This window comes from Raphanus sativus, chromosome 2 (assembly GCF_000801105.2).
Source record: "Raphanus sativus cultivar WK10039 chromosome 2, ASM80110v3, whole genome shotgun sequence".
Classification (NCBI taxonomy): domain Eukaryota; kingdom Viridiplantae; phylum Streptophyta; class Magnoliopsida; order Brassicales; family Brassicaceae; genus Raphanus; species Raphanus sativus.
In genome coordinates, this window is record NC_079512.1 from 4,930,040 (window position 1) to 4,946,912 (window position 16,873).

Here is a 16,873-nt window from a genome sequence, read left to right on the forward strand (position 1 = left end):
ACTGTACATTAATTGACAAACTATGATTAGTTGGTAATTCACCCAAGAAAAATTCATGATAAAATATTAAACTAGGAAACACTCCTATATAAAACAAAATTGTGGTAGTTAAAAGATAATCGATGAATTAAAAGAATGTTTACATTTTTATATTTCTAGAAAAAAGGTTTACGATAGGGGGATACCGAGAGAAGGAGAGAGAGAGAGAGAGAGAGAGAGAGAGAGAGAGAGAGAGAGAGAGAGAGAGAGAGAGAGAGAGAGAGAGAGAGAGAGAGAGAGAGAAAGAGAGAGAGAGAGAGAGAGAGGAGAGAGAGAGAGAGAGAGAGAGAGAGGAGAGAGAGAGAGAGAGAGAGAGAGAGAGAGAGAGCCATAGAGAGAGAGGCATAGAGAGATAAACAAAATGAGTTCGAGAGTAAGATGCAAAGAAAGAAATATAGAACAAGTTTGATTACACAAAAATTTACATACATAATAATTTGATTATATATTAATAATATTTATACATAAAACCTATGCAAAAAGTGTGATTACACAAATATTTACGTACATATAATTTGATTAGATATTAATAATATTTATCTTACTCGAATTAGATATTATACACAAAATCAGTTCTTCTTACATGGTTCAGAGAATACAGCCAAGTTCTGTGGAATCCTTACATGTTTGAAGTCAATGACCTACGAGGAAGGTATGTTATTATACAAAAATCATGCATATGAAAATCAAATTGTATAATATAATTATATATTTATATGCAAGTTCTTGCAAATGAATCAGAGTAAGATAAATCACACCGGTGATATGTATAAACTATTGAGACTATGGAAAAAGAGGTTTATGGACAAGCTTTTCAAACCTCAACAGTTAAGGATTTGTATAGACATCGAGCCATTCTCACTCCCACAAATGATGAAGTTGATAAAATAAATGATTACATGCTTTCGCAGTTGCCAAGTAACATGTTTTGTGTTTACTCTTATGTTCCAGTAAATTTTTACATGTCACTCAAGTAAATGATTTAAATATGTTTCTATCTCAGTGACGTCTATACCGTAAAATCAGCACCACCAAAATTAAACACAAAAAAAAACACACAAAATCCAAATTCCAAACTATATTTATATACTTTCTAATATTTTCGAAAAATTGCTGATCTAACCATCTCATCCCGCGCAAGGCGCGGGTTACTACCTAGTTATTATATTATCTTATATGTACATTTTTATATTATGTAGTGGATCATATGTGATATACCTATAATAATTCATAACAAAAATATATAACTGATATCCAAGCAAGGTGAATGGTAATTCTTTTGCTTGTTTACTTCTTTCGCTTATAACTACCGTTCAACTACCGTTCTTTTTCTACTGGGTATGTTTTTTATTAATTGAGATTAACTCATGCAATCGACAATTTATGATGTCTTGAAATATGTCATATATATGAGGGAGATAAGAAAGAATCAAATCATTGACAATTATTTGTTTGTGATTCGGCAGAACTGGAGGGGCACTTCACGTTCTTTACACACGTGTATGTCTAATATCGCACGCCATATTAATCGGGATTCCGCATTTCTCCAGAGACGACAACGTGGAATCCGGTTAGTAACAAACCGGAATCGTAGTAATGCTTCTAACTTTCATGACCTTGATATTCCATGCACGCATGGATCATTTCGAAGTTAATTATAAATTTGTTTTCTTGTTCGCTTCATCATCCCCAAACAACAGCACAAGTTACTATAAAACTGATTTTGAAACAGAGTTAAGTTACTATAAAACTTATGGGAATATGGTTCAGATTATTATTATAAGTTTTCTCATTCCATGTTTGCAAGCGAATCAAATTGACAAAAAGAAGAGGGCTTTCTTTTTAAAAATACGCGAATACTTTGTTAGAAAGCGAAACAACAACAAGAACCTAAAGGAAAGCTAATCAACTTAGATATAAGATTTAGAAGAGTTAAAGACAAGTTCAACATGTATGGTCTTAATAATGGGGAATTTTCAAAAATACTAGTACCATTATTCATCTTTACCACTAGCAAATACACATTTTCAAAATACCTTATTTAGAAAAGGTTAAAACTCTTATATCTTAATTTTTATATGATTTTCAAAATTATAACCTCAAATTCTAAATCATAAATTCCCAAATCTAAACCCTAAACCCTAAATCCTCAGCTCTAAACCCTAAATCCTAAACTATATACCCTAAATTCAATACCCTAAACCCTAGACCCTAAAACCTCAACTATAAACCCTAAATCCTCAACTCTAAACCTAAACTATATACCCTAAACTCTAAAACATCAAATCTAAATTCTAAATCTTAAACCTTCAAACTTAAACTATTTATTAAAAGTTGTGGTAAAAGTGGTTAGTGTAAACATGAAAAGTGATACTATGAAAATGATATTTTTGGCAATTTCTCCTTAATAATTCCATACAGCTTCAATTTAGTTAATTTCAATATTATTTACAGATAATTCACGAATACGTGGATCTCTATATTCGGATGATAATGTGTAATAAATGTATAACTTCAAATTAGAGAGGGCCCATGTCTATATGCTCCATTTTTGGTCATTTCTCTCCACACAAAACCTTGAATTGAATTATGTATTTGCATAGTATATTTCTTCGGTGGAGTAATGATATATACCACTTTAGCCAAAACGTTGTTACTAAAGAGAATTATTCTGTTATAGATCCCACCACCGGACCTAAAAGCAAATAGATATATTGTTGATAATTAGTGGCTGCTCAAGTGAGAAACGCATGACTGTTTTTGAATATCATATAACATCCATATGTTAGGTGAATAATATTAAAATGTGTTCGATATTGTGTAAGTTGATTTCGTAAGGGGAATGTTAAATATATAAGGCTTGGGTGTTTATTACGTTTCTTTTTGGTTACTGGTTAAGAGGAATGGTAAATGTATTATCATATGTTGTGAGTTGATTTTAAAATTAAAATGCTGATAATTAAAAGAAAAACATGTTTGGTCTGTTCTCACCGAACAAAATGCTAGGATTTCTTTTAATACAATTGCTTCTAAGTACTGGCGTTTAAGGCCAAAAAAGTTAACGAGTCTCTTTCTATAGCCAGTTCCTGTAAGTTAAAACATGATATCTAAACTACACATGTGTTTTTACCGCTGCACTAACAACCATTACAAGTTTACAACAATATAAGTACATAACCAAGTAAGGTTAAAGACCACAATCGTCCACTTTTAGAATTCCAAGATGTTGACAAAAAAAAAATTCCAAGACATTTTCAAAATTAGGTGACAGACAAAACATGTGTCAAAACTCTAATTAACTGAATTATGTTAAAAAGGGTTAAAACAAATACGTTGAACCTAACATTTAAAATAAGACCAGCAGAGTTTGAAGCATTTTCATGTTTAACATTAAAAAATTCTAATAAAAAATATTTTACATTTTTGTTCTACTGTCTCCCTTTAGCATTTTTGTTTTCCTTTTATTTGGAGAAAATCCAAGAAGGTATTTCTTCAGTTTATGTCTTATTCTAAACTACATATTTGAAATGGTTTAGTAACATAATAATCCATCATATTATATGCTAAAGGGACTAGTAAGGCTATCTCTATATTTTCCTCTATTTTCTACTCTAAAATAAAGTGATTCTATAATAGAGTTAGAGTTTACTCGAATGATACTATATTTTAGAATAGAAAATTAAATGATGAACAGAAAAATAATTTATTTTATATTTAGAGCAAATTTATTTTTTACTCTATTATAGAATAAAAATAAATACCATTGAAACATTTTTACGCTAAATTTTTTTTTGAGAGTGTAAAATATAATGAGGTTAAGATGTCCTAAAGTTGGGTTTGAGTCAATTTTGTGAAAATAGTTTATTTTATAAGAACTAAATGGAGTAATAAATTTTCTTCTTTTTTCTTTTGGCTTTATAATTTGTCTTAAAAGTTGAGCATAACATTTTCTTTTGAAATTATGTGATAATTCACTTTATAGAAAGCTTAAACGATATGAATCGACATCCCACTTATCAAAACACCACACACTTTTCTCGTTGCCTTCACTCTCTCAATCTCAACGCACTTTGCTTTCACATTTTAATTTCTCTCCTAATTACACCTTTTTAATTAATTCTATATAGTAACAAATTACACATTCGTTGAATCAACTTATTACATGGTTATCCACACCCAATTACTCTAAATAAATATAGAATTTTGAGTAATCAAATTTGCTGAAGTAGATCTCTCTCTCTTTCTCTCTCAAGTAATCAAAGTTGGTTAACAAAACAAAAAAAGTCGCTCTCTTTCTCATAAAAATCTCGCCTTTTTTTTCTCCAGAAACCCATACGCAAACATCCTCTACGTGTTCTCCTTTCACGATTTTCTCGAATTTTCTCGCTTTATCCTTTTTAAAATCTTGTTTTTAAACTCTTCTCGAACCTCTCCTGTCCTAACCATTCTCGGTTACTCAAAAAAACCCGTTCAGTTCTGAGTGGTAATAAAAACATCTTAAAATTAAAAAAAAAAAAAAAAAAACCGTTTCGTAAAGGTTCGCTTTTTGCATCTGTTTTCAGTTTCTTCTGTGAACTCTCTCTCTCTTGATCCGCAACGATTCATGGACTTCTAAGCCAAGAAACCCACCATGGATATGGAATCAGGAACTTATCAGAACATCGTCAAGGTGAGAGATCCAATCTCAAAGCTCTCTCTCTCTCTCTCTCTCTCTAGATTCTCTCTTCCTCGTTATCATCGAATCTTGATCTTCTTGATTTTTTGCAGAAGGAATCATGGAGAACAGTGCTGACATTAGCCTACCAGAGCTTAGGCGTCGTCTACGGAGACTTGAGCACGTCACCTCTCTACGTCTACAAAAGCACATTCGCAGAAGACATCCACCACACAGAGTCCAACGACGAGATCTTCGGCGTCTTGTCCTTCATCTTCTGGACCATCACCCTCGTCCCTCTCTTCAAATACGTCTTCATAGTCCTCAGGGCCGACGACAACGGCGAAGGTGGCACTTTCGCTCTCTACTCCCTCCTCTGCCGCCACGCAAGAGTCAACTCCCTCCCGAGCTGCCAGCTGGCGGACGAGCAGCTCGCCGAGTACAACAACGGATCGTCGGAGATGATGATGACGACGACTCGGTCGAGGTTGAAGTGTGCGCTTGAGAAGCACAGAGTGTTGCAGAAGGTTTTGCTCGTGTTGGCTTTGATTGGGACTTGTATGGTGATCGGTGACGGTGTCCTAACGCCTGCGATTTCAGGTTAAAAAAAAGTGAAAAAAAAAACTTTTTGACTTGTTCTTGTCTTTTGACTAAGACAAGATCATTTGACTTTTTTTTGGGGTCTATTACAGTTTTTTCCGCAGTGTCTGGTGTTGAGCTTTCAACGGCCAAGGAGCATCACAAGTGTGAGTTTTTTATCTTAACACTACTATCCCTTTGATTAGTTTCATCTCAAAACGTTACCCATAGGCCATAGTGATTGTGATGGACACTTTGGTCCGACAAGGTGTTACTTCGCATTTTCCTGTTTAAGGCCGGTCCTGAGATTATGGGGGCGGCAGGTTTTAATAAAAATAATTTCTTTTACGAATTTTGAAGACATGTCTATGCAATTTTCTACAAAATTTTTGAATTTTTTTTGGGATAATAGTAGGCCAATGTTTTACTCGGCTATGCGTCAAGTTTATCGTTAGAATCATGCAGAAAGTCCTCGGTTTCTTTACTAAACCGTGGAGCCCGTTGTTCCCACCATCTTTTAATTAGATTGCTTGATATAGTTTTGCACGTAACACGAATTAAATAAATTCTATAGGGCATCGCTTTCAGTTTTGTTTGATGGCCCCACGCTTTATTGAATAGTTCTCTGCACACCAAGTGGATAGGATACTAAACATTAACCTCTTCCTGAAAATCCTCATCCACCCCATGTTTTGGATCTTAGTGTCAACCTCTTTGACTTAACAACATTCTACTTTACTGAGTTTTTTTTTTTACTTATTGAGTTTCATCATGTTCATTGACTCTTGCAGTAGTTAAAGTTTTGTTGTTGTTTTTAAATGCAGATATAGAAGTCCCAGCTGCTTGTGTCATTCTGATAGGTTTGTTTGCGCTTCAGCATTACGGCACACACCGGGTCGGGTTCTTGTTCGCCCCGGTGATCCTCTTGTGGCTAATGTGCATCAGCGCCATCGGTGTATACAACATTCTCCATTGGAACCCGAATGTGTATCAAGCCCTCTCTCCTTATTACATGTACAAGTTCCTCAAGAAAACTCAGAGCAGAGGCTGGATGTCTCTCGGTGGGATCTTGCTCTGCATCACAGGCTCTGAAGCCATGTTTGCTGATCTCGGTCACTTCTCTCAGCTCTCGATCCAGATTGCTTTCACGTCGCTCGTTTACCCGTCTTTGATACTAGCCTACATGGGACAAGCGGCTTACCTCTCTCAGCATCATGGTATTGAGAGCGAGTACAATATCGGGTTCTATGTGTCTGTGCCGGAGAAGCTGAGATGGCCTGTTCTTGCGATTGCGATACTGGCTGCTGTTGTTGGAAGCCAAGCTATTATCACTGGAACGTTCTCGATTATTAAGCAGTGCTCTGCTTTGGGATGCTTCCCTAAAGTGAAGATTGTTCATACCTCGTCCAAGATCCATGGTCAGATTTATATACCCGAGATTAACTGGATCTTGATGGTACTATGTTTAGCTGTCACCATTGGTTTCAGAGACACAAGGCGTTTGGGTAATGCTTCAGGTATGTAGAACACAATCATGTGACTTCAACACTTCTCTAATATACTTGTAGTTTGAGACTAGTCCTGCTCGTTCGGTTCGGTCCGGTTTTCTTGGTTTTCAATTTTTTTTTTCGGATGTAAAGATAGCTGGTTGGGTAATTATGGCTCACTTTGGTTTCGGTTTAGTTCAGTTTCGGTTTAATTCTATCAGTTTTTGGTATCAGTTTGAATAACAATTTTGAGAACTGGTGATCCATTTCGGTTTTGTTTTGTTTTTCTAGATAATTTGGGTTTTAGATAAAATATCAGATTTTCGGATAAAGATATTAGCAAATTCATATAATTTTAAAATATACAAATGAAAATTATTTTGGTAATTCAATTTTTCAGATAATATAAATAGAATTTTTAAGGTATTTGATTATTGTTGAACCAAATGAAAATTATTTTGGTAATTCAATCTTCGGTAATATAAATAATATTCTTAAGGTATTTGAATATTTTAGAATTAAATATTTTTGGAACTGTTATGGTGAACACCGGTTTGGTTTCGGTTTCCTGTTTTTGGATTAAACTTCCTGGCAGTTCCTAACTAACCGTTGATAATGTTTCACTATAGGTTTGGCGGTTATAACCGTTATGCTGGTGACGACATGCCTGATGTCACTAGTGATTGTGCTCTGCTGGCACAAGAACATCCTCTACGCGATCGCCTTCGTCGTCTTTTTCGGCACGATCGAGTCACTCTACTTCTCGGCTTCCCTCATCAAGTTCCTCGAAGGCGCGTGGGTCCCAATCGCTCTCTCCCTATGCTTCCTCGCCGTGATGTGCACGTGGCACTACGGGACGCTCAAGCGGTACGAGTTCGACGTCCAGAACAAAGTCTCCGTCAACTGGCTACTCAGCCTCGGACAAACCCTTGGGATCAAACGAGTACGCGGCATCGGGCTCGTGCACACGGAGCTCGTCACCGGCGTGCCGGCCATCTTCTCTCATTTCGTGACCAACCTCCCAGCTTTCCATCAGGTTCTTGTTTTCCTCTGCGTCAAATCCGTTCCCGTGCCGCATGTGCGGCCTGAGGAACGGTTTCTTGTGGGCCGAGTTGGGCCGAAGCAGTTTAGAATGTACCGTTGCATCGTGCGGTATGGGTACCGCGATGTTCATAAAGACGACATCGAGTTCGAAGGCGAACTTGTGTGTAGCATAGCCGAGTTTGTGCGTTCGGAAGCTGAAACCGCTGTCGTGGAGACCAATGGGGAGGATGAGAGAATGTCGGTGGTCGGAACTTGTTCAACGTACATGCAAGGAGTCGAGGATCACGAGGGGAGCGATCTTGATGACCCGGGGACGTCAGAGATTCTATCACCGAAGGGTAAGAAGAAGAAGAGTAAGGTCAAGAAGAAAGTGAGGTTTGTGGTGCCGGAGACTCCGAAGATAGAGAAGGAGACGAGAGAGGAGCTGATGGAGCTGACGGAGGCGCGTGAGGGAGGCGTGGCTTATATAATGGGGAACGCGTATATGAGGGCGAAGCATGGATCAGGGTTGGTGAAGAGACTCGCTATTAACGTGGGGTACGAGTTTCTTAGGAGGAACACTAGAGGTCCAAGAACCGCGTTGACCTCGCCTTATGCGTCGACGATAGAAGTTGGTATGATCTACCATGTCTAAAGAGGGTATTTTCGTATTTTGCCTTTGTACATGATCAATGATTTTGTTGTATGGTATTTTGCCTGAAAGTGGATTAGATTATACAGATCAAGAAGTTTTGTCATTTGTATGTGTGGATGAGGTATTGCGAAAGGTTAATCCTCGCTTAGAGCCGGATAGAGATTTTTTATACATATAACAAATTATGTACAAATGATGTGTGTATTATCTATATTTATGTTTTCAATCTAATATTATGTAATAGCTGGAATTAGCCAAGGATTTTGCTTTGAGTTCGTCAATACTAATGCTTTCAGACCATATTTCTATATTACCTGTAAAAGTATTCAGGTTTCAAATAATAGAAACCTTCTTATAATACTTTTATCATTTACTTTTTGTTTGTTATCCTTTTCAGGTTCTACACTATTTTCTTGCATCCGTTATAAGGTATTGGATTCTTTTGGTTGGTGTTAAGAATCAAATTGTCTGAAGAGATTACTGTAAAGAGTAGCATTCATCCTGTTATCCATTTTTTGTCAACTTCATTTCTTTAAACTGTAAAAGGATAATACATTAATTAATAAGTATTGCAACCAAATAGGGGGAACATAGAAATTCTGCACTAATGACAACATGTTATATGATAAATACGAGTGATATATTTCATTTATGTATATACCATCTTTATGTGTTTCTTATGTATTACATAAATAAAACTAAAGGCTAATGACGGATGGAAGTTATGACAATGGCGATGACTGGTTGCACTTTTGAAAATGTCTACATCCTTAAGAGCTAAACTACCAGTCAATGCTTTATTTTAAGGTTAGGTGCCGGGTTTGACGGGTGAGGGGCTGCCCCCACCTTGGACCTCGCACAAACAAAAATGGTAAATAAAACATACTCTCATTATATAAATGTTTATATTCGTTAGTGGAAAGTAGTTAAATAATACCACTGTTCGTGTATGTTATTATCATCAAGGTCCACGGTAGTGCAGAGGCAGCCCGCTAAGTCTTCGTTCCACGCATGTGAGCTACACGCCCTCTCACTTGACGAATGAGGAGGGATTAGTGTGTATCCTTAGATTATTAAATCATATTAAACAAGCAAGTTGATATTTTCAAAGTCTACATAATCACCATTGTCATTGGATTTGAACCAAAGAAAAACCTTCAGCTTTTTGGCATCTTCTACGGTCGACGACGATGCCTAGGTTACGACGGAATCTGTGTCTAGTACTCGCTGTCTTGTTTTTGTGTATTCACGGTTTGGTTCACGTGGTCCGAGCTCAGAACCGAGCCACAACTCATCCCGATGAAGGTCTGTTTTTGAAACCCCTCTAGGCCTCGACAAAAAACTTTGAAATCACATATCTTAGCTTTATATATTTCCAGGTGGAATTAAGAGGTCTGGAATTACAGTAAAACATTTTTTTGCAGTATAATTTTAGTTATAGGTTTGAATTTTTTAAATTATTCACTTGTAAATTTTATAAATCATAGATATAATTGCTCTAATTGTTTTTTTTTTTCTAAAACCAAAAAAGAAAAAACCTATACCTTTTTAAAAAATTTCTAAAACATGATTTAAAGATATTTGTGCTTTAGAAAAAAAATATTGCTTCTATAAAATATTTCAAATCACTTCCTAAAACACTTACCAAACATCATCTTAAAATATTTACCTGTTAGTTTCAACTAATATTTGATTATTATGTAATGAAACTAAATCAGTATAAATAAAAATAAAAAAATTGTATGTTTTAATATGATTTAATTAACAGCGCGTGCTTTGAACTCCATTTTCGCGACTTGGAAGATCAAAGCACCGAATAATGAATGGAACATCAGCGGCGAGCTTTGCTCCGGCGCCGCCATAAACGCCGGCGTCTCCGTCGATAACGGTGCTTACAACCCTATAATCAAATGCGCGTGTACATTCGCCAACTCCACCATCTGTCGCATTACCGCACTGTACAGCCTCTTTCCCTTTTCGCGTGCACACCAAGTGTTCGATGAATTCGCCCAGAGAAAAATCACTAAATTATGATTTTTGTTTTCGCAGGAAGGTTTATGCGTTAGATGTTGCAGGAACTATACCTGATGAGCTCTGGACTCTTGAATACCTCACTAATCTGTATGGTTCACACATTTACAAGTTTATATTATCATACAGTTCTTGAGAGTGTGTGTGATGGATCCAGAAGACCTAAAAGTCACATGACTTTACTCTTTTTAACAGGAACTTGGGTCAAAACCTTCTGACAGGACCCTTGTCTCCTGCAATTGGGAACCTGACTCGAATGGAATGGATGTAAGGCTGTGATGTGAAACCTTTCAACATTTTTCTTTCTTGCACGTTCAGTTAACAATGCTCAACTGTTTATCACGTAGGACATTTGGGATCAATGCGTTGTCTGGCCCTGTTCCCAAGGAGATTGGGTTGCTTACAAATCTGAAATTACTGTAAGCTTTTGGGTGCTTCTTGATTGCTTATATATGGTGATGTTCTCTTCTTGAGGGTTTTGATGGTTCCTTATACCTATATTTGCAGTAGCATTAGTTCAAATAACTTCTCTGGTTCTATGCCAGCTGAGATTGGGAGTTGTACAAAGCTACAGCAAATGTGAGTGTATCTGTCCAATGTTTTGGTTATAATATAAAGTCATCTAGAGTTCGCTGATAACAAAACTCCTGTGTAATCAACCATTTCTAAGAAAGTCTTACATCTATTGCAGCTACATAGATAGTTCTGGGCTTAACGGGGAGATACCTTTATCATTTGCTAATCTTGTGGATATGCAACAAGCGTAAGCTAATATTATATTCAAATCTAAGCTTTATTGTTAGACTTTGACATTTTTTCTGTTATCTATTTATTACTACTTTACAATATTTTTTGTTTCTCTGGGTCTTGAGGTGATTTTTCCCCCCAAAATGTTGTATCAGTTGGATGATGGATCTGGAATTTACAGGTCGGATACCAGACTTTATAGGAAACTGGACCAAACTTACTACCCTGTAAGAAGATTTCTTTTGAACTGGAATGTTATATTATGGACGTGTTTTTATAGTTTCTATATTAGTTTCATTGGTACATGTATTATTGCAGGAGAATTGTTGGAACTGGTTTGAGTGGTCCGATACCGTCGTCATTTTCCAACTTAACATCTTTGACAGAACTGTATGTGTTGCATTGTTGTCGTATTTCATCATTATAGCCCTTTCTCTTTCTTTTGCTTTCTCCACATATTCAAATTCACAATGTAGGAGGCTAGGTGATATATCCAATGGAAGCTCTACTCTCGATTTCATCAAAGACATGAAATCTCTAAGTACATTGTAAGGCAGTCTTGATTACCGTATTGTTTCTCTCCCCTCCGTGTATTTAACATTGGACATGAAATCTCTAAGTACATCTGTGCCGCAGAGTACTGAGGAACAACAATCTCACGGGGGAAATACCATCTGATATTGGAGAGTACTCAAGCCTGCAACAAGTGTAAGTACATATGGTCGATGGAACTGTCTTTGCTGTGAAAAGAGTCACCGACAGATGATTCGTTGCTAAACAGGAGTGGTTTAATTAATGTCTGTTTTCCAGTGATTTAAGCTTCAACAAACTACATGGACCAATACCGTCTTCACTTTTCAAATTAACTCGACTTACTCACTTGTAAGATGATATATTTTCTGCTTCTTTTTGGTCTTTATGCACAGCCACCCCAATATTTGTGAGAAAATTTGTTGTCTATATATCAGGTTTCTAGGAAACAACACGTTGAATGGTTCCTTACCCACTCAAAAGAGTCAGTCTTTGAGCAATATGTGAGTAACCAAATCCTAATTATTTTTAGACGTTTTAACAGATCCTCCTGATACCGACTCAAGTTTCATACAAGCTTGCATAAAAAGCTTCATTCAAATTATGTACCTCTCTTGGTGGCTGGAAAAAAATGGTTCGGAATATATAACATGTTCTATGGACCCTAACCATTGCTCTTTCTACTTACAGAGATGTGTCGTACAATAATTTGTCTGGAAGTCTTCCTTCGTGGGTCAGCTTACCAAACTCGAAATTGTAAGTGACAAAATCCTATATATATCAGCTTGTAGTCACAATGTTTCCACTCTCAGAAATTTCCCTTATTTTTATTCATTAGGCTTATTTACATAATCATATCAGCGGGAAACTTACTTTTGTATTGAAAATATGTTTTATAATCATATGTCAAGGTAGTATATTAAACAAAACTGTATATTATTTGTGCAGTAACCTAGTTGCTAACAGCTTCATACTGGAAGGTCTTGACAACAGGTGATTCTCTTTTTTGTTTGTTGCAAAAGTATAAACGACTTGCTACTTCTTTCTTATATCATTTTTTTTCTTAAAAGGGTTTTATCAGGACTGAACTGTCTGCAGAAGAACTTCCCTTGCAATCGAGGGAAAGGAATCTGTAAGTGTAACAGAACATAACCTTTGTTCGGTGAGCAAGAACATGAATGGTGTCTTATAAGATTTCTCTAATGATTGGTGTCTTAGATTACAACTTCTCAATCAACTGTGGAGGGCCGGATAAAAGTTCTGTTAACGGGCCACTATATGAGAAAGATGACGCAGATCTTGGACCAGCTTCGTTTTTCGTGAATGCTGCTAGGAGATGGGCAGCTAGTAGCATAGGTCTCTTTGCCGGAAGTAGCAGTAATGTATATCTATCCTCTTCAGCATCACAATTTACCAACACTTCAGACTCGGAGCTTTTTCAGTCAGCAAGACTTTCTGCATCTTCCCTAAGATATTATGGCCTGGGGCTCGAGAATGGAGGCTATACCGTAAGACTTCAATTTGCTGAAATACAAATGACAGAATCTGCTAACTCTTGGATTGGGCTTGGAAGACGACGATTTGACATTTATGTCCAGGTCTGCATAACTTTATCAAGCTGTAGATAATCTTCCTGCAACATTGGTTCTAATGAAATTTTTTTTTTCAGGGAAGGCTTGTGGAAAAGGATTTCGATGTACGCGGAACAGCTGGTGGCTCTACTAATAGGGCAGTTGATAGAGAATATAAAGCAAATGTATCAGAAAATTACCTCGAAGTTCATCTTTTCTGGGCTGGAAAGGGAACATGTTGTATTCCTATTCAGGGGGCTTATGGGCCAATAATATCGGCAGTCAGTGCAGTGCCAGGTAACACACAATGCTGAGTTCTTATTTGTCCTTTTTTTCATTGTCTCTGATGTTACATATTGCTGCTCAGATTTTATACCGACTGTTGATAATAAGCCACCATCAAAGGGAAAGAACAAGACTGGTATTATTGTCGGTGTCATTGTTGGGTTAGGACTTTTGAGCATCCTTGTGGGTGTTGTTATCTTCATCATACGAAAAAGAAGAAAGCCGTACACCGATGATGAAGGTATAGCTGTAATACATTTGGCCTTTTGTCAAAATCAAACATGGATATCAGATTGCTCCTATTTAAGAACTGTTTTTTTTTTGTTCTTTGCAGAGCTACTTGGTATGGAAATAAAGCCTTACACATTTACTTACTCGGAACTTAAAAGTGCAACTCAAGATTTCAATCTCTCAAACAAGCTTGGAGAGGGTGGATTTGGGCCTGTTTATAAGGTAAAGTCCCATGCAGAAGTATCTGCATATACGTTGAAAGAAGAGTATGTGTAAAAATACCTTTTTATACGGTTTGTTTTGAACAACACATTCAATAGGGAAACCTCAAAGATGGAAGAGAGGTAGCTGTGAAGCTGTTGTCGGTTGGATCCAGGCAAGGGAAAGGACAGTTCGTTGCAGAAATCGTAACGATTTCTACAGTTCTACATCGCAACCTAGTAACACTTTACGGCTGCTGCTTTGAAGGAGATCACCGTTTGCTCGTATATGAATATCTTCCTAATGGAAGTCTCGATCAGGCACTATTTGGTAATGACCAGAGACATGACATACGGATTCATACCTCTGTCAAGCTAAAATCACTCATCGTATACTAGTGATTGATTTAATTGCTGCAGGGGATAAGAGTATACATCTTGATTGGTCAACCCGTTTCGAGATATGTTTGGGAGTAGCCAGAGGTCTAGTCTATCTCCACGAGGAGGCGAGGGTTCGCATAGTACACAGGGATGTGAAGGCCAGCAACATTTTGCTCGACTCCGAACTGGTCCCAAAAGTTTCTGATTTTGGGCTGGCGAAACTATACCACGACAAGAAAACTCACATAAGTACCGGAGTTGCAGGGACCATGTAAGTTAACCTTTGGCTGTACGTTTAGTTTGCAACATTATTTTGGATTCGTAACACTTTTTAAGTGTTGTTGCTATGCCAATGCAGTGGATATCTTGCGCCAGAGTATGCAATGCGTGGACATCTAACAGAGAAAACAGATGTGTATGCCTTTGGTGTTGTGGCTCTTGAGCTAGTTAGTGGAAGGCCCAACGCTGATGAGATGTTAGAGGATGATAAGAAGTATCTTCTTGAATGGGTACGTCCTCATTTTTTCGATATTCATGAATGGTTTAACAAAGTCGAATGATCTTATGTGTATCTTCTATTGAAACAGACATGGAATCTACACGAGAAAGGCCGTGAAGTCGAACTAATAGATGATAGGCTGAGTGAATTCAACGTGAAAGAAGTGAAACGAGTGATTGGCGTTGCTCTGCTCTGCACACAAGCATCTCATTCCTTGAGACCACCAATGTCACGAGTAGTGGCTATGTTGTCCGGAGATGTTGAGGTCAGTGATGTAACTACTAAGCCAGGCTACTTAACCGACTGGAGATACGATGACATCACGACTTCCTCTGTCAGTGGTTTTCAAACCAAAGAGACGGACACTTCTGGCTCTAATAAATCACCCGGAAAGACAGATTCTCTTCCAATGCTTGGAGCAAAGATCAATGTTGGAAGATGACAATATCTTCTCTGAAGGACATAGTGATGTTTCTATACGGGTGATCACTATCTTCTGCTTTGATTAAAAGAACCGATTTCATTTTTTGATTGAATAAACATTTTAGCTCTACGTTTTTTTCTAGTGTGTCATTTTTGTTGTGGTGATTGGTGAAGTTGTATATTTTGTTCCATGGGATGGGCCATTAAAAGAAAGAGTTTATATTTGAGATCCATTGTAAGAAAGAACTGTTTACTTCTTACAAATCGTTGTCCATACTCCCTATGATAAAGGAATTTAAAATTAACTCAATGCAAGAATCCAGTGTCTATGAACTGTGTTCTAGTTTTTTATCTACTTTAACGTTTAGAAATTTTAGAAAACAAACAGAAATGGAGCTAGTTGATCAGTTCATCTAGGCAGGCGTTCAGATGACCAGCAGGTTTGGTTCGGGTTTGTGGAGGCATATTTATTAGGCTCATTCTGATATCAAAAAATTTTGCTTTGGTTTTGGTTCGAATTTACTCGGATTCCGTTTAGTGTTAGTAAGTCATGTGAAAAACTAATTGCATCCAATTTTGTTTAGGTCCGGTTCTAAATCGGATTTAGTAACTTTAAAAAACTTATTCTTTTCTTTAAATATATCCACTTGACTTGAAACAGTAGTTTTATGACTTTGTCAATAACCGAAATCATTAATTTTTTTTTCCAGAAACTACACTATCAAGTGTTAATGATAACTCGTATACAAAAACACTATACTAACAACAAAACAAATAATAGATTTTGATCCGTATAACCGCACGAATATTAATTTTCTATTTTAGTTCCAGTTCGACTTGGAGTTTACGGGTTCAGTTCGGGTTCAGACAACCTGTTTAAATTATTTTTGAATTTTTTAAAATATATATATTTAAATTTCTAAAATCTAAAAATAAAAATAATATAACATATAAATTTGAGTAGTGTAAGCAAAAATACCTAAATTAAAAATTAAAAACATGTTTAACTTTAATATTTGAATGGAGAATAAATATATATTTTACTTACTTTTGGTGTTTTAGTTATTATTTATCTACTTAGATGTTTAGTTTGACTATTTTTTTTATATTTTAAGATGTTTACTTTTGACTATTTTTATATTTTTAAATATTTTAGATAACTTTAAAATAACTTGTATTTTGGATATCAACTCTAAAAATAGCTAATTTGAAAATATTCAAGTATATAAATATGATTTAAATATATTCGAATGACCAAAATATTTAGTTCGGATCATGTTTGGTTCTGGTTCTCTAGACACCAAAATTGTAAATATGTTTGGATATTTAACCAGTTTCGGTTAGAATTTGGTAATATTTTTTCTTCCAGATTCGTTAAATAAAGAGTTATAAATATAATTTACATGAATTGTTTATACAATAAAAATGAATATTTTTTGAAGCCGATAAAAATAAATACTTTTGACATTGAATTAATGGAAAGGTGAATGAAATGTGTTTAATTCAAATTTAATTTAGAAAACATAATAATCTAAGT

General features: G+C 36.2%; 2 protein-coding genes across 3 annotated transcripts; both read left to right on the forward strand.

Annotated features, from left to right (window-relative positions):
* The first annotated feature begins 4,275 nt into the window (after nt 1-4,275).
* On the forward strand, nt 4,276-8,546 carry LOC108841152 (potassium transporter 6). Its single transcript, XM_018613937.2, has 5 exons — nt 4,276-4,708; nt 4,807-5,293; nt 5,386-5,439; nt 6,097-6,789; nt 7,389-8,546. The coding sequence occupies exons 1-5, from the start codon at nt 4,670-4,672 to the stop codon at nt 8,435-8,437; spliced, it is 2,322 nt and encodes a 773-aa protein (XP_018469439.2). The 5' UTR covers nt 4,276-4,669; the 3' UTR covers nt 8,438-8,546.
* An 874-nt stretch (nt 8,547-9,420) lies between these two features.
* On the forward strand, nt 9,421-15,563 carry LOC108841151 (probable LRR receptor-like serine/threonine-protein kinase At1g56130). 2 transcript variants are annotated; one of them, XM_018613936.2, is made up of 24 exons: nt 9,421-9,742; nt 10,206-10,395; nt 10,487-10,558; nt 10,664-10,735; nt 10,816-10,887; nt 10,976-11,047; nt 11,160-11,231; nt 11,371-11,442; nt 11,534-11,605; nt 11,692-11,763; nt 11,852-11,923; nt 12,026-12,097; nt 12,184-12,249; nt 12,437-12,502; nt 12,695-12,739; nt 12,817-12,878; nt 12,965-13,344; nt 13,416-13,614; nt 13,685-13,843; nt 13,937-14,055; nt 14,154-14,364; nt 14,454-14,685; nt 14,773-14,923; nt 15,002-15,563. In XM_018613936.2, the coding sequence occupies exons 1-24, from the start codon at nt 9,628-9,630 to the stop codon at nt 15,353-15,355; spliced, it is 3,069 nt and encodes a 1,022-aa protein (XP_018469438.2). In that variant the 5' UTR covers nt 9,421-9,627; the 3' UTR covers nt 15,356-15,563. The 2 variants fall into 2 exon arrangements, with proteins under 2 accessions (XP_018469438.2, XP_056851526.1); XM_056995546.1 differs by having other exon boundaries at nt 9,610-9,742; nt 10,241-10,395.
* Nucleotides 15,564-16,873: the final 1,310 nt, after the last annotated feature.